Here is a 20,841-nt window from a genome sequence, read left to right on the forward strand (position 1 = left end):
TCATCTCATGCTTTATAAAAACATCCTCCACAAATATTAATAATATAGTTTTTGTACATACACAACTTTATTGACTTCTTTTTTGGTATGCACACATTCTGCGCAGATAGCATGTCGCCCTCTGTGGGTGGAAGCAAGCAAGACAGTGGGGTAAGGGGGTCAATGTGCGTTGGAAAATAATCATATTAATATTATTAATAATAAAAACAAATAAAATAAGGTAACACAAAGATTCACGCTCGTGTGTGTGTGTGTGAGGATGAAGAAAAATACTTTGTTTTGTCCTTTCTTGCCCTTTGTCCCTGCCTACTTTGCGCATCACCATGACTTCATGATCATCATCACCTTCATCACCATCCATCATCCCAGTCACACGAGAACACTGACACACATTCACGGACTGGTTAAAACTTTTCCGGCGGTTAGAAGACGTTCAAAGTCCAGGAGAAACCACGAGGACGACGATGACGAGCACCAGGAAACTTTTTTGCGGGGAGGGGGGGATTTCCTTCTTCCAGAATTCACATTTGACTCCTTCCTCCTGTCATGTGGGTGGAGTCCTCGTCCGAGAGTCCGGTTGCGGTCCAGTGGGGTTTGCGGCTGTCGAGGTGGTCGGCTTCTGAGATCCAGTGTTAGCGAAGGCCAGGCGGAGGAGCAGGAGGAAGAGGAATTAGAGGAGGAAGAAGAGGAAGACCTCTACCAGCTGAGAAGATTGCTTCGGCCCAGCGTCATGAAGTAGACCTGACTGGAGCCTCCGGACCGCACCGAGGCGAAGAACACCTGAGGCCAAACACGCATGACTTATTAACGCAACATGAAAGTACATTTCGGAAGTGCCCAGATTCGGTATGGTGACTGGACATTCTTGATGGAGGGGCTGGCTCTCGTGAATTGTTCTTCCTGGTCCCAGTATAATGCAGGCGGATGTGGGTGTGGGGTGATTGAAGAACCTTTGCCCCTCTCACCTTGTCATTCCTCTCGCATAGGAACTTGAGTCTCTGGGCCCTCTTGTGCATGAAAACACCGTCTAGGTGGCCCGTTTCCACCGAGCGGATCTCGATGGCTTTCTCGCCCCAGCCCATAATCTGGTTGGAGCGGATGTAGGCTGCAAAAAAAAAAAAAAAAACATCTGCATCAAGTAACACATTCTAACACTAAAAAAAAGGAGTTTTGGAGAATGCAGAAATTCAACAGTCTCACCGACGGAGGTGGGCATCTCCCCCCACTGCAGCACCACATCCTTGGTGATGCGTCCGTAGGTGTTGACGTAAACGCCCTCGTCCTCGTAGCAAACCAGCAGCTCAATGCCGTCCGTATTGGGCAGGATGATGATGGCGTGAGATTGGATGTGCGTTTGGATCTACGCAGAGCAAAGCATCCGTGTCACTCCGCCTCGTTCATCGAGAGGGGGAACTTTTTTTCTTACGTGAGTCGGCAGGTAGATGTCGTAGACCGCCCCGGAGTCCACGTCCACGGCGTGGAAGCCTGAGCACGAGCCGTAGATCACCTTCAACCTCTGCCCCTCCTCAACTGTCAAGTCCACCAACAGAGGCTTGTGGACCAGCTCGCCAAAAGACTGGAGCACACCGCATTAAACATAGAACGTTTTTGAAGAATGACCTCCACAAAGGACAACAGTAACAATTTGAGAAGTATGGAATCAACTTCTCACCTTGAAGGCCATGAACTTGTGGTAAGGTTTAGGCGCCCACGCGTAGACCTCCACAGAGTTCTTCAAGGCCAAAACCAAGAACTTGATCCTCTCGTATTTAACTGCGGGTCACAGTGAAAAGTCAAGAACGGAGAAAAACGTGGACCTGACCGACACTTGGTTGAGGCTTGTGGGACTGACCGACTTTGTAGTGGACGCAACCTTCCAGGTCGCCCACGGTGGTCCAGCCTTGTTTTTTCTCCACCTCGGGGTCGTTGTGTAGAATCTTGTTCCGGAGCCACGACAAGTAGTAAACGCGCAGCTTGTTCTTCTTACCTGAACGACATTCACAAAAAATAGGACTCATAATTTTATGGGGAAAATGTAATTGTCATTTTGAGAGGAAAAGTTCTAACTTTACCTGGGGGGGGGGGTGGGGGAAGTAAAAATATTCCGACCTTTTTTTTAACTTACAAAAAAACTGCTAGATGGTGAGATCTGTCACACAACATCAACATTTCGACAAAATGTGGCCTATGCCACTCCCAAGCGCGCATTACAACAACAACATGCGACACACTGGCGACAGTGATGAAAGCTTCCTTGACGTGCACACTTCTCTACCACCGAGCATTTGGGTTTCTTCCATGATGGGAGCGCAAGTTACGTGACGCCATCACTGCCAGACGATTATTGACCCAACATCCTAACTGTGTGTTGTCACACCGCACTCGAAGGATGCCAACGAAACATGCGTGTTGTTTGTGTACCTGATATGGTGACGAGGACATTGAGTCCCTCCAGCACGTCCATTTGCTGGAAACGCCTTCGGTTGATAAGAGGGTAAACTTTGCCCTGACCGCTGCGGTCCAAAAGCATCAGCCCGCTCTCGGTGCCCACCAGCAAGTTCACCCCTGAAATGTTACAAAATAGCATGACCCAAATTAAATAGGATACAAGGTAACATTGCCACGGAGGAAAAAAAAAAAATCATAATACAAGAAAAAATGAAGAGTTCCAAGTCATCTTCTCACCCCAGAGCGCCGCGCACAAGATCTCCGAGTTGAACCTCTTCTTGTACTTGCGGATCTCAGGCGTGTCGCTCTGCGGGCGCGTGTTGACCGGGTTCACGTTGACGACGGAACCTTTGCGCGACGCGTCCGCCCGCAGCGCCTCCGCCAATCGAGCGTCGTTGCCGTAGCCTAAAAAAAGACAGATGATGTGGAAAGCCGCTTTAAATAACACGTTTGAAGCATGAAGGCAGAACCGAGTCGCAATGTGGGAGAACAACAACAAAAAAATCATCTTCATTCTGCCGTTTCCAAACTTACCGACGTTGTTGAGGGCGCTGCCCGCCGAGGGCGACACCTGCAGCAGACGCGGGTCGATGAACGGCGTGAACGACGACGACGACTTGTGTTTCTGCATGTTGTTGCTCGATTGACTCTGCAGGGGGCGCGCACGCACAAAAGATAAAAAAAAAAAGTCATTTCAACATGACAACTTCTTAAGACAATAATAAAGTAAAAAAAAAAAAAGTAAAATGATCAGGCTGCCGGCGCATGCATACACAACACAACGGTTCATTCCAAGGAGTACAAACAAAATGGTGGATTTGGACAAAATGGTGGACACATATTACTTATCCTCTTCCTTCTGTAGACTGTGACAATATTTGGACATCAATTAAATGTTGATTGAAACTCACCACAAATCTGCCCCCCTGTGCCTCATATTGATGGCTATGAGGGATATTGTACAGGAGTCAGTTTATTAAGTGCACTTTTGGAATTTATGTCTAATTTTAACCAAAATAAAATGTAAGAAAAAAAAAAAAGGTGATTGAACAAAGAGTACTATTCTAAGAATAAAGGGGGGAATGTTACAAGACCAAATATGAATCATTACAGGCGACTCATTCTTGCTAAAGTTGCATATGAACCTTTTCCATGACAATTTGGTTAGCATGACTAAATGCGATTGCATGTTGCTGAGGTCACGGCGCAAACACAATCTTATCGGCCCCAACAGTTGGCTAAAGCGGTTCCGTACCTCGATGAGGAGGGCCAGCTTGTCCAGGGGGCTTTGGGGGGAAGCGATGGGACTGGCCAGACCGGAGGAGGTGGAGGACGGGGAGGATGGGGAGGAGGAAGGGGAGGAATGATGGCTCTGCTGGATCAGGTCCGGCAGGAGGTGGATGCGGCCGGCAAAGCCGTTCCGTTCGGCCTGCTGCTGCTGCTGATGATGGTGGTGGTGGGGGTGGGGATGATGGTGCTGTTGGAAGTGATTGTGTTGGTGATGAAGTGGGGTGGCGGTGTGCTGGGCGAGGCCGGGGCTGGATGCCGAGCCGGCAGGCCTCTTTTTGTGCTCGCTCTGGAAGTAGAAAGAGGGGTACACCACTTTGCCGCTACACGCGTTACGGAGCAGCTCGGGGGGAGGGAAGGTGTTAGCTACGCTATGGTGGCTACCCTACAGGCGGGACAAAAGGCCAAGTTAATGTTAAAAAAAGAAAATAACAATGCAGATTACATTAAATGGTTAGTAACATCCGTTCTGGCACTTAACGTTAAGGTCCTAACCCTGGAAGAGTAAAGGCTGGTGCAAATTACTAGCTAACTCTACAAGAGGTTTCATTTTTAACTAGAATGATATTGTTTTTATTTAAACAGGTAAGGTCATTGAGAACAGTGATTGCCAAACTAGAGGCAATTTAGGGTTCAGTGTCTTGCTCAAGGAAATAAAATAATCCCATAACTGCAACAATAAAGCATGAATGAACGTAGACCAAGACAATCCACACAAGCATGCAAACATGAAGCAGGACACCAGGGGAAGTGCGCAATGAACAAATGTGTAAAAAAAAAAGACTCCTCCAAAACTAAACGAGGTGATGCAAACATGAAGCATGCGCCGAATGGTTTTGGCCGCGGATACCTGTCGGACTACCAAGGTACTGTCTTTGCATGGCGTGGAGCCCGCGTCGCTTTCGCCCTCATCATGGACGATCATCGTCTTCACCGACTCTGTCTCGCCGTTACTCAGCCGGGACGACCTGCCCGGGAGGAGGAGACAATAAATAGTAGCGACTAGAAATGGGCCACACGAGGTGTCGTCAATAATGTCCCAAGTAAGTCATAGTGCAATTTTGAGTGACTAATGACAATATGAAAGCACCTAAGTCGAAATGGTGTCGTGTCACAAATAAAAAAATAGAGCGGTAAATCAGATATTCTCAGTGCTGGTCTAAAATACGTGGCACACATACACAGCTCGGGAGTCCTCCGGGCCCGAGGTGGACTCGTCGCCGCCTTCCTGGTCCACCTCCTCGTCGTCATCATCATCCGTGGTATCCGAATCGTCGCTGGAAGACGAGTAGTCCGTCACCTTGTTGGGGGGGCGGACGTCGTCCACTGCACGGAGTTCCTTGGCGAGCGCGGTCAGGTCCTGCTGGGTTAGAAAAACAAAACAAAAGAGAGGTTCAAGTTTTAGATTCAATTAGCAGGAAACAGAAGTCGTTAGACAGGAAGCGGGGTTACTCCAAGGCAGGAAGCCAGAAGATGAAGAGGCAGAGCTGTGAGAGGCAAAGTTAACAAGCGATTCCGGACACTGAGAAAAGCGTTAGAAGTCGACACACGGTTAAAATCGGCCAAAAGAACAATGCAGCAAGTTGACAGGCAGAAGACAAACACTTCAAAGTGTCAGGCGGGAGAAGGACATTTCTCAAAGTTGACACATGGTAAAATATCGACTAGCTGACTTATGGTGATAAAAAAAAAAGAAAAAAAAAAAAATCACTAAAAGTTGGGATTGTAAGAATTTGATAAATTGCGATAAATTCCCTAAAATGCTAGAAGAGCAATTTCTACCTTTTGTCAACTTTGAACAAAGGCCAAAGAGCACTAGAAGTTGAAAAATCGCTCGGAATTGACACATGGTAAAAAAGTTACAGAAGACGAGAGCCAAGCACAGGACAGACAGTCCAACGGGTTTCTTGTTATTAGTGGGGAGGAAAAGAGCGCTGCTCGATCTACGTGCTCTAGCTCTAGGTCGGCTAGCCCCTCGCTCACCGCTGGTCTTCCGGGCCTCGGCCTCTCCTCTGTTTTTTTCCCTGCGTTCTCCGGCCTCTGGAGGGGCGAGCCCTCAGATTTGGAGGAGGCTGGTGTGACGGAACGAGGCGCGGAGGGGGGGGGAGAAAAAAAGTCCATGTTGACTTTTTTGGGTCATTTTGTAGCATCAGCACACGTGTGTTGTTAGCACTCACAGCGGGCCCTGAACCTTTCTCCAGAGCCAGCCTGCGAGCTGGAGTTGCTGGACGAGCTGCTGGAGGAACCGGAGCCTGCGCTGGAGCCTCCGCTGCTGCCACTCCCGCTTCCGGAAGACCTGGGAAGCATCTTCTCCACGCGTTCCCACAACAGCCGAGGCTCGGCCGCACTGTACGGCCAGGAGACAACGCACGGGTCACAGTTGCTCGCGTACGCTGGAGCACCCTGTGGATTATTTCTAGTCCCTCTGTTGATTTCAGAGTTTCCACAAAGACCTGTTCGTTACCTGCCGGCGTTGCGGTTGACAGCAGGGCCGGCGTGCGGCGCGTTGCCGTGGCGATGAGGCGAACTTCGCCTCGGCAACACCGGCGAGCGGGACGTCGTCCTGACGGGTACCTTTTTTGTGACGAAAGCATTTGCCGTTTTCATCCTCACATCAATGCCCGAGGAAGCAACAAGATATCCCACTTATATCAAAGCGGCTCGGCGTGAGCCGCCGTGTTTGTAGTCCGCAAATGATGCAAGGAAAGCCGTGCGGGAGAAAAGTCAGGCCAGTTAGTGGAGCTGCTGCCAACCAGGACAAGTCAAGGATTTTTTTTTTAACCGTTTTCCATACCCTTTTTAAATGAACGCTTGCTTTTTGATGGAATGTATTCATCTCATGATTATTTATTCAGATCTATTTTATTTGTAACAAAATGCAACTATGCATCATCACCCACTGATTGGGTGATTTTTATTTACTTCTCTAAAGCAACGTGGAATGCAACTATTAGCCATTCCACGAGTGCGCTTTTTACACTACATCTGTCCTGTGCTTACCCTGGGTGGTACTTCTGCAGAAGGAGGGGTTACCGCTTGATGGGGTCTAGTCTGAGGGTGGGCTTGCGCGTCAGTGCGTGCGTGCGGTGACGCCAATGAGGAGGAGGGTGACGATGAGGATGATGAAGATGGAGGGTGACGGTGAGGCTCGCTGAAGGAGTGCGAGCGACACACGGCGCTAGCGGGCGGCTGCGGCGCGACGCCACCACCGCTTTTAAGGGCCCGCACCTTGACACAAACAAAACATTTGGTGGGAAGACTAAGCATGCGGAAGCTTCCAGAAAAGTTGTCCTTGGATCTTGTTCGGGGGAGAAAGAAGAAGTTTAGAAAAGCAGCAAATAGGTTAGAAGGAATGGGGTCGCATTGTTGTGGATCCGCAAACATCAAGAAGAGGAGCAGAAGCTGAAAGAGCAAAAGGTGAGGCTGACAGTTTCAAGTGACAAAAAGCCAAACAAAAGACGGAAACTCCACGACATAGATATTCCAGTGAAGTTGTGTTTTTTTTGTTACCTGTGCCTCCACAGGTCGGTGCATGGCCTCGGCGTTCCCGTTGGGGTAAGACGACTCGGACCGTGGCGGCACAGGCGGCACAGGCGCTTTGGTCTGGGCCGACTGAGGAGACCCTTGAATGTTCTTCCGGTAGCGCTCGTCAGCCTAGAGAAGAAACAAACCGGAAGCATCGGCATCAATTTGAAGAGATTATAAATCATTTGTTAGTCCACCCTCGTCCCAAGAGCAGAGATGGTTTATTCCAGCACACCATTAGGATCCAATTTAGAAAGGAGTTTCACTGTAAATACGGATGAGACTTTCCACTACTGTCCGGCACACAAGAAAAAACAAACACCCAAGTCATGAATTAGCCTTGTTAATAGTTAGCATTAGCTCCCACACCAGCAGCAGCGGCAGCACCAGTAGCACAACCCAAGCCAAAAAAAAAAAAAAGGAAAGCTTCATCCTGACGTCACTTTGAGCATTTTCACCTCTGCGAGCGACTCGGATTCAGTCACCCTTATCTTTTCCGCTTCCGTGTTGAGCTCTGGGTTTTTAAGAGTGCATTTAGGGCTACTGGGGTCCAGGTTCTGCTGTTGCTGCAGGGACAGCAGGTAGGCCTGCTGCTGCTGAAGCTGCTTCTGGAGGTTTTGGGCTTGCCGCTGCTCCTCCAGCTCTCGCCATTTGTACTCCTGGGTGGCAACATCGAGCCAAAGAATGTTCCGCAACGTTACAGAGCTGCATGATGGGCAACTATCTTTCGCTTCCTTCCCAACCTCTGCGTCACGTAATGACTACATCACGAGCGAGCTCCTCTTAAGTCATCCTACTACGACTAAGACGACTTAAGCTCAGCAACATCTGGAATGAAAAGACGGAGAAGCCTTTCCTGCGGGATGACTGACTTCCTGGTGACATCATCGCCGAGGGGCTCTCAACCAAGTCTGGGAAAGCCCTTGCCGACCCCCACCGGTAACGACTCCCCTGACGTCTCCAAAAATATCAAAGCTGACTCGAGAGGAAGTAACTCGTCGTTTTTTTTTTTCTTGTTTCACTGACACGCTCAAAAGTTGTCAAATAGGGAGGATGAATGTTTGAAAAGATTTGTTTTAAATGAGCCAGCGACAGTAAAATGGTGAAAAGAAGTCATCGTTTTTCATAAAGTGGACATCAATCAGAATACACGGTTTTAAAAATGTTAATAAAGTGCGACTCACCAGCAGCATGGCCTGCTCGTGTAGGAGCTGCTGCTGCAGGATCTCCAGGTGCCTCTGCTCCTCCTCCAGCTGCCGTCTGATGTACTCCTGCCCACCCACAGGAGGCGCTAACGTGAGTACGGCGAGGTTAACCGTCGGCCATTTTACAAGAGTCTTCGTACCTGCTCCCTGTCGGCCCGCCGCTTTTCCTCCTCGGCCCGCCGCCGCTCGTCCTCCTCCTTGCGGCGACGTTCCAACTCGTCGGCTCGCCGTTTGTCGTCCTGCTCGCGCCGCCTTTGCTCGCGCTCCTGCTGACGACGCAACTCGCGCTCGCGACGTTGTTGCTGTGGGAAATCGGAAATTTGTCGAAAACAAATCTGGGTGGTGATTAATCCTCAGTTTTACACAAGCTCCCTCTCGTGGTATGCGAAAAAATGACTGCTTGAGTACAGTTAAGATGTTGAGTTTTTTTTTTGTTGTCGTAATTTTGAGTTCAAACAAAATGTCGTGCGTTGGCTAACCTCTTCCAGCCGCCGCCGCTGCTCCTTCTGCTGTTCGATGCGCTTCTGCCTCTCGGCCAGCAGCTGGCGCTTGTACTCCTCCTGCTCTCGCATCTGCTGCTCCTGCAGGAGCTGCTGGCGGCGCATCGCCTCCGAGCGCTCCTTGTTCTCCTGCTGCAGACGGATGAAATCCCGACGCAGCGTCGACTCTCCCGGCACGTTGACGATGGAGCTGCCAAGCCACCGCAATGAAGAGAGAACAATTCCAATTCACCGCCAGTTCTAAAACTTTATCATTGTCTGTAAATTAGGCAAAATCTCCAGGCCAAGTTGATCTGGAAATGGTCGCTTCGCGAAGAATTTTCAAAATATTCATTGGACCCCTGGAAATCACCAGGACCACAAAATGGATTGACTCATGATGGCCATAAAGTTTTTAAGTAGAGCTGATTTTTTTTTTTTAATTCAAAGAACCCCTGAAAATAGTAGAAATGAACTAAAATACCAAATGACAGACATGTCTACTGAAGTTCACGTTGCTAGGTGAAACTGGCTTCAGGGGCTTCATACTGAAAACATTATTTGAGTTTCGTAGTTTATCATGAGTCATCAAATTTGGCCGCCACTCTCTCGCCTCGGCGCTATGACTAAAAACGCAAATGTTTTGCACTGTCCATTTCGCCAGTGCTCAGACAAAAGGTCTAGCAGTCGTTTCAGTCAGAATCAGATCCTCTTACCTCGGCTCTCCTTCTTGCTCTGATGCTTCTTCCTCCTCTTCTTCACTGCCACTATATTCATACTCGGTCTCATCTGCCAAGAACATGCGGGGGTAACAATATTAACACGTCTTTGGACAATGCATTTGTCTTTGGACAAAGAGTCTGACAGTCTTTCTGTCTATGTGTATTTTTTTTTTTAAATTCTTCTCACCCTTCTCGCCTCTTTTCTTTTTGGTGCGGTCGATGTGGTCCTTGAGCTGGATGCGCACTTGCCGCTCGTTGGGCTGGTCCCTGATAAAGGGGTGCTTGAGCAGCTGCTCGGTGGGGGGCCGCTGCGTGTAGTTCTTCACCAGGCAGCCCTCGATGAAGCTGAAGAACTTCTTGGACCTGTGAGCAGAGTCGTCCGGTCACCATTTCGGTTCATTTCATTTTCAGTTTAAAGAATGAAAAGAGGCACACCATTTTTTGGACTTGAGTCTTGGAGGAGGATTTCTGGGGATGAGGAAGAGCGCCCTCATGGGATGCATGTCGCACAACGCTGTGGAAAAACACCGGAGAAAATTAGACCAAGTTCTTAACTGCTGTCTATCTTGGACCGCTTTTTCCAAAGAGAGAGTGGCTAGCTGCCTTTTATGACTTACGTGGAGCCCCTTCCGCCATCTCGATGGCTGTGATTCCGCAAGACCACAAATCGCTCTGGAGGAAAGAAAGAACAAAAAAAAAAATCTAGCAAATTGAAGTTTAGGGCATTCTGTCTACGGCGGGGGTGCGTACCCGGTAGTCGTAAGTGGCGTCCGGGTTTTCGTCACAAGCAATGACTTCTGGAGCCATCCAATACGGCGTTCCGATGAAGGTATTCCGACGGCCGACCGTTCGGTCCAGCTGAGCGCTAACGCCAAAATCCACTGAGGCGGTGGGAAAGTCGACATTTGTTAACACGTTAGCATTCGGATAGCATAATTGGTCTTAATATACAAGACAACAACATGGACTCATGTTGCTACTATATGTTAGCATAGCAACAGGTGGCGTGTTAGCATGGAACCATCTCAGTTGACACGTTGATCACATTAACGTAGGGGTTCACTCGGATTGTTGGAAAGCCAGGTGATAATGTATGAAGCCGTTTTTCCGTACCCAGCTTGACTTCAGCATTCTCCGTCAGCAGCACATTTTGTCCCTTGATGTCCCGATGGATGACGTGATGGGCATGAAGGTGAGCTAAGCCCTGGGAAAGGACAAATGCCCGATAAAAATGACAAAGAAAACAAACAAAAAGAGAAAGACAGAAAATGGTTCCTGACCCTGAGGATCTCCCTGGAGATGTAAGCGATCCAGTCCTCCTTCAGCGTGTTGCCTTTGGTGTTCTTCACCAGGTCCGTGATGGACCCAGCCCCGCAAAACTCCATCACCAGCTGGAACAGACATGAGGGAAGCTTCGTGAGGCGGAGGGCGCCCGGGAGTGCCGAAAGACGGCGCCAAAGCAGAGACCCGTGTGGCAGCGTGGGACAGGGCCGCTTTGATCCCTCAGCTATGTCATGTTACGTCCAATTGTGAAACACGCGCATTGACAGTTTAGCGGGAGCCTCGTAAACGAGGTCGCCACTACGACAGCTGGGGAAAGGCAACAAAACATTTCGAAGCGAGAGTGAGACCGCTCCAGGAAGTCTGAAAATAAAGTCGTCAATGTCTATAAATAAATGGAACGTGTGGGGGGGGTTTTAGTTGTTTTGATTCGTAGGATTAGAAATGTACCCATAGCTGGTCATCGTGTCCAGGCGGACTTTTCTTGATGAAGGCGCCGTAGTAAGTGGCGATGTTGCGGTGGTGCGAGTATTTCTTCAGCATGTTGATCTCCAGCTTGATTTCTTCCTCTTCGTCCTGAGTTTAAGGAAAAGATTGCGATCAAACATCGGAAGGAGAAAGACAGGTGCTCAATTCTGTTTGATGAATATATCGGTCAAAATCTAAAGTAAAAATAACAATAATAAAGAAACTGAAATGAACAAATCTCGCCCAAAAATGGATGTTTATTTATTCGTCTGTGCAGTCATTCATCGTCAGAGCTTGGCTACGTCGCCAACTAGCGAGCGGGCATGCAATCTGTCATTTTGGGGGAGAAAAGTGTCTATTTCTATCCTGTCTGTTGTCATGTGAATGACTAAAGTGCATGTTTTGGTGTGCGGGAAGAAGCCGCAGCATTCCCCAGCAGGCCAACATTCCGCTTATGTCGTTCATTCTTGTCCGAGGAGTCCTCGACGCCCGACATTCGAGGTCGTCGTTTGATTTTCTGACATCTTTTAACCTCGGTCGGCCTCCGCTTATGCGGTGCGAAGACGCCACGTGACTCGCTTCGTTGAATACACGTCCAAGGACACCAGACACATTCGAGTCGAGTCGTGATGATGTCACCTAGTGCGTGTGCACATGCACATCACACGCTCAATCATGCCAATGAATGTGGCCTCCATTTTCTTCCCTTTGATTTGAGTGCTCTGCTTCGCCACAGAGGAGAGGTCAAGAATGGTTTTTTTAATTTATATTTACTGTGAAAAAAATAATTGAATGTGATTTTGTGGCGCTTCTCATCAACTTTTCCAAGGAAGTAAAAAAAAAAATTGACAAGATAAGCACTACTGTCTTGGTGTTGTGTTTTAGCCCTCATGACGACAAAAACAAACGCCCCACAGCTGGAAACTGCATACGACCACAAGTGTGTTTTAGTCGGACTCTGCGCGCATGTGTGTGTCTTCCCGTCCCGTTATAGAAGAGGAAGTGGAATGTGGGTCAGAGCATGCCGATGTGCTCAAAACACACAGCAAAATGAAATTCAGTCAAGTTCAAAAGACAAACACAACCGCGCCGTCTCCCAGGCACCTTTTCTATCTTCCCAATTCCGATGTTCAACATTTTAGCATAACATCTCCGTCTAATCAAAAGCATTCGTCGACAATTTATAAAGGATTCAAATGAAATATGTGACTCACCTCTGTGACGTCCATGACCTTAATGGCCGCCAGCTGTCCTGTTTTGACATGTCGGCCCTGTGAAGAGCAAGAGCGGAAAAAATGTCAACAAACAGCAAAAAATAAATAAATAAACAAACAAACGATTAAAAATCATGATAATCTTTTGTCTTTCGATCTGGTTTTGAGGACACCGGGAAAAACATTTTCTTCACAAGGTACGCCAAGGCGGATCAATAAGCTTTTCTTTACTTTGTGATCACAAGATGGGAAGACTACTTATTATCAGGAATCACAAGACAACAGAAGCCGGCCCGCAAACGTGCGATTTCACAACAGCACAGTTAGCAAAGCGCTGAAAAACGACAAACAGAAGCAGGCCGAAATTTAAGTTTGGACAGTCAAGCAAAGAGCAGAAATAACAAATGGCGCAAACTGCTGCTACGTCATCGCACGTACACACGTGGACACATCAAAACACACGCGCCCTTGCCTGGCTTGCTGCCTGTTCGGAATAAAGTTAAAGCCAAAATAAACGCAGCGACGCCAATCCTAACTCTTGCAATGGAAAAAAGAAAAAACGTTGCTTGTTTGAAATGAACGGGCGCTCATGTCGCCGTGCGGTGACTTCACAGGCTGTAATAATTATAAAACACTCCGACTTTTGAGGCATGACATCATCCCCTCTTCTTTCTTTGTTCGCTGGGAACAAGGACGTTCCTTAGGTGCAGGGATGGATGCTCAAGAATTGGCGAGGACGCAAATTAGGACAGTGGCTAAATAGGACGCAAAGATGGACGTTCCTACTGACAATTGGACCAGCGACAAAGTGTTCAGTTGAATGCTAGGCCGTGTTATGACGGATGTTAGGACGGGCATAGACGGAAGGACAGACAAAATAATGGTAGGACAGGGAATGCTAAAAGTTGCTATGCTAAAATGGCAACCTGGGTCCAAAAAAGCGCAAATAGGATTTTCCATCGTGCTCTGTATTTCAAATACGAAAACGTGCCTGATGAAGTGATCGGTAGCAAAGAGAAAAACAAAAGGGCGAAAACAAGAGCAAACTTGGAAGTGACTTGCAGTCATAAAAAAGACAGACAGACAGACCGAGTCTGTGCGTAAGCGTTGTCGCCAGGCGGCGAACAAAAAGCGCTCAGTCAGCAGCGTGGCGGCTTGAAAGGGTCACATGGGCAGCTGTCCATGAATTGATTTACTCACAGTCCTTCGCTTCACGCTTGCTCAACCGACCGCAACCTCCCCGATCGTCACTTTACACATAGTTGTCAACGTGCTAACGGCTAAGAATCCACAGTGTTGACTTCATGCGAAACGCAGGACGAAGCAAGAAGTGGATAAAACTGGTTGATTTCTTTTCTTTTGTTTAACTGTAGTTCTTGCATTTGCCTTAAAAAAGGCACAATACGCTGCCTGATGTCATGCTATGGCGAAATGACATGTTTAAGATAAGATAATCCTTTATTATTCCCTCAATGGGGAAACTCCTGTGTTGGCAGCAGTACATTTAACATATACACACACACACACACACACGCGGGGAAGGGGGCAAAGGATTTAAAAGAGTAAAATGTATATATAATTAAAAAAATATGGACAGTATATACACAATATACAATATACAGTGGTGATAAAAAAAACTATTATATAAAAAATAGCGCAAACGAAGGCAACTGTTTGTGTGCATGTACAAAATGTGTGTACTCCATTTAATGCAGATAGGATGAAGACCAGGAAGTGGGGCCGGATGCCAAAGGAAATGCCAGGGCAGTGGTGTCATTTGTTTTTAAAAACAAACACACACACACACACACGCTGGCATCTGAGAGTGTGTGCGACTGAGTGATTTTCGAGGGACAAGGTCTTCTTTATTGAGCCCCCTTTGGGCTTTGAATCATAGACAAGAGGCCAGGTGCAAGCAGCCATGTCAACACAAACACACACACACAAAAATACAAACACAAGCCCTCACTTCAGAAAGCAATTTGGTCGGAAAATAATAAGAATAAAATATCTCCACACAAGCTCCCCCTAAAGAAACAAACAAACCCTTCCTGGGCTGAGGTCATGCAAGAGAAGACAACACGCGCAGCAGGGATGAGGGATTTACTTGGTGTCATAAGATCCCATCGTAGTACGGCGGCGACATTCTGGCCGCGGGTGCAACTTTCCATAACGTAGCGAGCTAGCGGGCTAATTTTAGTGGCGCGGAGTTCTTCTCTCTATCGGAAGCCTGGCTGAGGCTCATTAGCGATGATGGCGGTCGACCGGGATGTTGAGGAGATACGAATCAGGGATAGCGCACTATTAAATCCTGCTCGCCAGTCACGATCGGTGGCCTGGGACAAGGATACATGTCGGGATGGAGGCTAATAGCAGCCAGCTAATTAAATGCAACACAAAAGGGGAAGTGAAAGGAGATGCGATCACAACTTTTCGGGGACAGCAGTGAGTCCCCAACCCAGTTGATGTAGCGAGAGCGACAGATATGTTTCAATGTAGTTTTGGAGATTTACACCCTCCCTCCCCAATCTCAAAATCCCCTTCCCCCATGCAAGCGACATTTGACTAATCCACGGACGGTCGAATCTGCTTAAAGTCAACAGCGCCAATCTCAATTAAGAGGGGAGGTGCGATGTCAAGCTAGGCGGCTAACTCAATTAGATCGTTAGCATCTGTGAATGAGTCGCCTCAAGACCTTTGTTTAATTGTTTCTAAATTATGTTTATTGACGACTATATTGCCTTGGATGTTTGTAAAAATATTATATTCAATTAAGCGCCTTATCACATTTTCCTACATCCCGCTAATGCTAACAGATGGATCATTAGCCGTGTGTGCGCGAGTGCAGTCAGCCATGTCGGACGTCTCTGGTTTGGATGGCACGTGTGAGCACTGGAGCAAGTCGGTGCGTCCGCGTGGTCAGGCGTGTCTCCGTTGTGTGTGCGTTGTGTCAGGGCACTACTTTGGGCAGCTGTATTTTTACAAGTAAAAGTCTGGAAGGTACCGTAACAACATTTTGCTAAAACGTATGCACTCCATGATAAGATCAAAAGTCCAAGAGAAGCCTTTAATAAACTTAATTCCAAAGTCTTAGCTCATAGTTTGAAGGGCTCGGTCAGCAAAGGTGCTTGAATGTCGCCCGTAAATATCAATGACGCCGGCTTTGTGGTCAGTACTGTTGCTACGGTAACGCTTGGTTTCACACAGCCAAACGTTTGGCTTTGAATAACAAAAAAGGACTTTTGTTTGGCCTGAACGAAAAAAAAACACGTATTTGGCAGTCGCACGTAAATTTGGTGTCGTTGAGGACCTTCTACTTTACGTTGCGTGTCTTTGGTTGCTGTTCAACATTTAGTTTGATATCAAAGATCTTCGACGGGAAGCAGCTGGCAGACACATGCCAACGCACACAAAGACGCGCAACACAGGAAGCTGGCGGTCGCCGACCATCGTTTACATTGAGGCTAAATACATCCTATATTCACTCAGCATAGCGGGGACCGCCCGGAACGTTCCACGAGAGCACTTTCATCGCATAAGGGGTAATAAGGGGGTTCGAGGGGGGGGGTAAATACAGGGTCAAGTGACGGCGAGAAGGAAGGGTGAGGCGGGTGTAATTAACATGGTGGAAATACTAAAAAGCTGGCGAGGATCGGATAACGGGGTTCTTGTCCGCTGTTGCTCGTCCCAAAATGGTGGCAGTCAGTGTCACTTTTATACAGCGTCAGCTACTTTGCAGAATATTACTGTGCGCTTACGCAACACATCCACATTCTGTCAGTCAATTTCTTCCGGCCTTGGAGGCAATGACAGCATGCGCATTTGATGGCGTCGCCGCCCCTCCCGCAACATACTGACCCACAATTCCGCCGTGCCACCCTATGCTAAAAATAGACGAGGTTTTAACCTGCAGCGAGAGGGGAAGGGGACGAGGCTAAATGCTGAAAGCTTAAAAGTAAACACGAGCATGGAGGTTGGTGGGAATTTTTCCCACCACAATAAACGCGCACGGCAAAAAGAACGATTTAGGGAATGAGAATAATTCATTGAATATCAAGCAAAGAAAAAAAATGAATGATCAAAAGTTCATGCTATTTGCATGAAGAAAGTCTCCATTATAACAAATAAACCTGAATGATGCAATCATTTTGCAGCGTATTTGTGTGAAAGGGCCTCATCACACTTAAATATTAACAATGCCTCAACTTTGCGGTCTTGGTGGGCGTTCGTTGGAGGAGTCGGGCCGCGCGTTGCCAGGGCAACCAAAAGACTCGCCTGAAGTTTCTTCAGCATGACAGCCCAGACCTGGCGGGAAGCCGGCAGAGTCTGCCCGGTGACAGGAGGAGGGTTTGTGCTCTCGCAATCTCTGCTCCAATGGAAAGACCGCGTCGCGGTCAGCTGCTCTGGGGGGCTGAGCACCGGGGGCCACTAGCATGGCAGGATTGGCGGTCATGTGACTGACCAGGACCAGCCCAGTCAAAGTGGATGAAAACAAACGCGAACAATAATGAGGTCGCCGGTTACACAACGCAAATGAGCTATACGGTGGGTTAGGGTTGGGACTGTACGTTGCCATGGCAACCAGGGAAAAAAGTGTGCATACGTTAAAAGCTATATATAGCTGTGAACGCACCTAGCCTTACTAAAATTAGCACTCCAGCGACAGAATATGATTGTAAAAGTGCTAGTATTTATACTATGAAGTTAAAAGAATGGCTGATGAAGAATGACCAAGTGTTAGCCTGGTTAGCTAGTCCGCGTAGATACAAAGATATTTTGCTCGTGCATCTTGCATCGCCAATGTTAAAACTCAAGATACATATTAAGCTTCACGAAATAGTGATCCATCAATCATATTAACAAAATGGCTGGCTATAGTTGCTAAAACTGGCAAGGCTAGCTTGTTGGCCATTTGGCGTATTAGCGAAGCTCTCTAGCTATTGAAAAGTAAGCAAGTTCACATCTTTAGCATCTGTCATTAAACGATATCTAGCGGTTTGTAACGTTAACACGGATTTATCTGCTTTCTGCCTACCCTTGGCAACAATGGCATATAAACAGTGCATTATGATTGTGCATGGTGATGACAATCCCTGAATTCAAAGACGTTACAAACGTGGCTGCCTCTATACCTAACATGCTAGCTGTACACAGACCCTTCAAAACATTTGGAGACTGTACGCTGAGAGTCCAGTTTACCGAAGGCCCAAAAAATACTACTAACTAGCATCGGCATAATCAATGTGTTGCTGGCATTAGCCTAGCTTTCATAAACAATACATGGTAACCAGCTCCATGAAATGATGAGCGGCAGATGGCCTCCGTAGAGTTCCTCGTACACATAATACACACACACAACAGCTCAGACGGATGAACAACTGTCACTAAGGAGTTGGACTAGACGTAGCATGAGGCCTTGGGGTTGGGTGGGGGTCTGTAATAAGCCCTGATGGGTGTTATTCGTAGAATGGGGGGGAGGCCGTGATTAAGCGCCCATTTATTAACAGTCCCACTCACAGCTCAGACAGGATCCTACTCCTCCAGACGTCTTAACAACACACACAGAAAGCTAACTTTTACCCAACTCGCACCATTACCCGTTAGTGAGCTGAAAATTTGGCCAACAGAAACTCGTCGCTGCTTGGTCGCCAAGTAACAGACCTGCAAAAATGTTTTGGAAAGACAGGCGGGGCGTTGACGAGAGCTAATGGCTAAGCTAATATTTATCCACTCGCTCAGCGAAAACATTAGATTCTATGCAGAGTCCACTTCCTGTTTGATGCTATACAGTTGAAAGGTCACGGAAGATAAGAGCAGAAAAAGGTTGTTGTGGTGGTGGCGGCGGCGGCTTCACTTCCTTTGTGAGAAAAGGTCACAACAGACGCCACCGACAGCCCACTTTGAATAGCCGGAACGTCTGAGAGCAAGCCTGGCGCGACTCCAGGTAACTACACTGTTTTGTAGATTTTCCCACACAACTAATAACTATTATTATACTGTCTGGTAGGTATATACTGTATCTACTGGCATGCTTCACATTTTCCAAAACATCCTAAAACTAATTAATCAAAATTGAATATGCCTGTTTTTGCTGGATTATGCGTGAAAGGGGCAGATGGCCCTTCAATTTTACGGCTGTGATGTTATTTCTTACGTTTTTTTTTTGGTATCTTTGCGTGAATGGGTAGCATTAAAAATCTGTTTTGTTAGAATTTATAGCAGGAAGCTGTGCTGCTGGGTGAAAGCTTACAATATCCCTGCCATTGCTGTGTTTTGTGTGAAAGACCATTTTGCTCCGTGTGGAAGGAGTAACATAAATAATTTGAGTATTAGGTCGCCATGAGTAGCCAATACATTGCTGAAGTTAGCATTAGCATTCTTTTATTTGCTTTTTTGTTTGTATTAAACAGCAGCATGTTGATAACTTTCTCAGTTTTGCTACTTCCTCGCAAGCATGTCATGAAAAAATTACTTTTTCTATTTAGTGTGGGATAAAAGTCATAAACTATGTTAAATGGGTTCCTTGGTGAGTTGTGGGGGGCGGGGGGGATTCCCAGACCACCTGCCGGGTGTGCATTAAAAACCACCCAATGGTTCTCTGGAAATAAGACCGCATTTTTTTGAGACTGGTGTTCTTACTTGGATGACGTGTTACTTTTCTGTATAATTGCCACTTCTGCTTCCCCTCATATTTATTTTTCCCATATTTTCCCCATCCTGTCACGTTTCTGAGTTTCTGGGTCAGATGAGTGCAAAGAGGCGAGAAAAAGACAAACATTGTGTGACTCACGGAATCCTGAGGATCCCAAAACATCCAAGATTTGTTTTTCTTCCATTTTGTCCATTAAATGCACAAATTTCAAAGGTTTTATGCAATTCTCAATGCAACTTTTAGTATTTAGGTGGTAAGGTACTACTTTGAAGTGAGTTGAGAGGCTTATTTTGACACGGGCCGTGGTTTGTCACCAGCTTGCGGCAACAAAGACACTAAGATGAAGTGAGTTGAGGAATTCCACTTAGACAAAAGTAGTTCTTTGCTGCCATTTTATAGCATCTTGGTGTGAGGGAACTATGTTGACATGAGTTGAGCAACTTCACAAAAATAAAGTGGTATAAACTTTTTTTTTTAATCAATCACTCGCTATAGGCCACTACCAAGATATTGATTTACATATTAAGTGTGAAAACAATTACGATACATCACGATATCAAATCCTACACCAGTGTATCGACACTGTATCGACAAAGGGGCGGGTCTACATCCATCACGGAGCACTGAGGCATTCAGGGGCACTGTGGCGAGGACAAATGCACAAACACCGCCCATGCAAATGGCGCTGTGTAGCCTGTCAAGGGGATGGAATCTCTTAAATCAGTGCAAATGGAGGTCGTGCACGCCAAATCGTACTGGGGCGTGGATGAGACACACACACACATACACTAACCTTGTATACTTGTCCATAGGTGCCATTTCCGACTACTTCCACCAGCTCAAAAATCCCAGCAGGATCCTAGGGGACGAAACAAGCGCGCCCAGTGCTGAGTTAACGGAGCTGTAATTGAGCAAAGGGTGTGTTTGATGCCAAGGCCGGCGGCGCCCGTTCGGACTTGGCCTCACACACACACAAACACACATATAGCGGCGGGGATTAGACAAAGAAGAGGAGGCTAGCTACAACCTCGCCAATAAACATCGTTTCATTGTTTTATTTAAATTGTATTCACGGGATTAAAGGTGTTCTTAATCCTCCTACTTACCCGCAGGGATGCCAGGTCGATATCCACCAGGCTTTTGGCCGGAGAGTCGTTCGCCATTTTTAAAACGAGGAGGGGAAAAAACAGGCGAATATAGGCGAAATGGCGTTTTTTTTTTAATGTCCTTCAAGCCGACGGAGAATGTTTCATCGCCAATTCTTGTTCTCGTGGCGTTAAATCCTCGCCATACGCGGCTCTCTCAATGACTCCGTCCCGTCCCCGCTACATACCGACTTAGACTGAGAGAGCCCAGAGTGGAATCCGCGCTGAACATCTCTCTCTCCGGCCGCATCCCCTTGATCAGCCCGCCCCCTCTTGCTTCCCTCATCCAGAGAGAACCCGGATGTTGGATAACAGACAGACAGATAGATAGAAAAATGGAACCTCGCACATCATTCTTGCCACCTTAAGTGAGACAACACTGACCCCATGTGGCCACTTAATGCAAGTGTTCTGA

At 47.3% G+C, this 20,841-nt stretch overlaps 1 protein-coding gene across 4 annotated transcripts; it reads right to left on the reverse strand.

The window, feature by feature from the left end:
* Positions 1 to 45: 45 nt before the first annotated feature.
* map4k4 (mitogen-activated protein kinase kinase kinase kinase 4) lies at positions 46 to 20,693 on the reverse strand. Of its 4 annotated transcripts, none has more exons than XM_061286211.1 (32): positions 20,388 to 20,693; positions 20,075 to 20,140; positions 12,630 to 12,686; positions 11,398 to 11,523; positions 10,947 to 11,057; positions 10,780 to 10,870; positions 10,417 to 10,547; positions 10,284 to 10,338; positions 10,102 to 10,180; positions 9,854 to 10,029; positions 9,661 to 9,733; positions 8,945 to 9,155; positions 8,606 to 8,767; positions 8,445 to 8,531; positions 7,719 to 7,919; positions 7,246 to 7,389; positions 6,736 to 6,963; positions 6,200 to 6,309; positions 5,913 to 6,082; positions 5,719 to 5,807; positions 4,917 to 5,095; positions 4,586 to 4,703; positions 3,704 to 4,024; positions 2,983 to 3,097; positions 2,686 to 2,853; positions 2,422 to 2,565; positions 1,853 to 1,987; positions 1,673 to 1,773; positions 1,427 to 1,576; positions 1,201 to 1,360; positions 966 to 1,105; positions 46 to 780 (listed from the first exon to the last, which is right to left on the reverse strand). In XM_061286211.1, exons 1-32 carry the CDS (start codon positions 20,442 to 20,444, stop codon positions 697 to 699), a joined length of 4,239 nt encoding a protein of 1,412 aa, XP_061142195.1. In that variant the 5' UTR covers positions 20,445 to 20,693; the 3' UTR covers positions 46 to 696. The 4 variants fall into 4 exon arrangements, with proteins under 4 accessions (XP_061142195.1, XP_061142194.1, XP_061142196.1 ...); XM_061286210.1 differs by having other exon boundaries at positions 4,917 to 5,098; XM_061286212.1 differs by lacking the exon at positions 6,736 to 6,963.
* Between the last annotated feature and the right edge of the window lie 148 nt (positions 20,694 to 20,841).

The sequence above is a fragment of the Syngnathus typhle genome, linkage group LG9, assembly GCF_033458585.1.
Source record: "Syngnathus typhle isolate RoL2023-S1 ecotype Sweden linkage group LG9, RoL_Styp_1.0, whole genome shotgun sequence".
In the NCBI taxonomy this organism is placed as follows: Eukaryota; Metazoa; Chordata; class Actinopteri; order Syngnathiformes; family Syngnathidae; genus Syngnathus; species Syngnathus typhle.

Excerpts from the sequence above, each read along its gene's own strand:
- map4k4 (XM_061286210.1), bottom strand. The coding sequence starts at position 20,444 with ATGGCGAACGACTCTCCGGCCAAAAGCCTGGTGGATATCGACCTGGCA. Across the intron at positions 20,141-20,387 it reads TCGACCTGGCATCCCTGCGG|GATCCTGCTGGGATTTTTGA; the intron begins GTAAGTAGGAGG and ends TTCGTCCCCTAG. Across the intron at positions 1,106-1,200 it reads GGAGATGCCCACCTCCGTCG|CCTACATCCGCTCCAACCAG; the intron begins GTGAGACTGTTG and ends TTTTTTTTGCAG.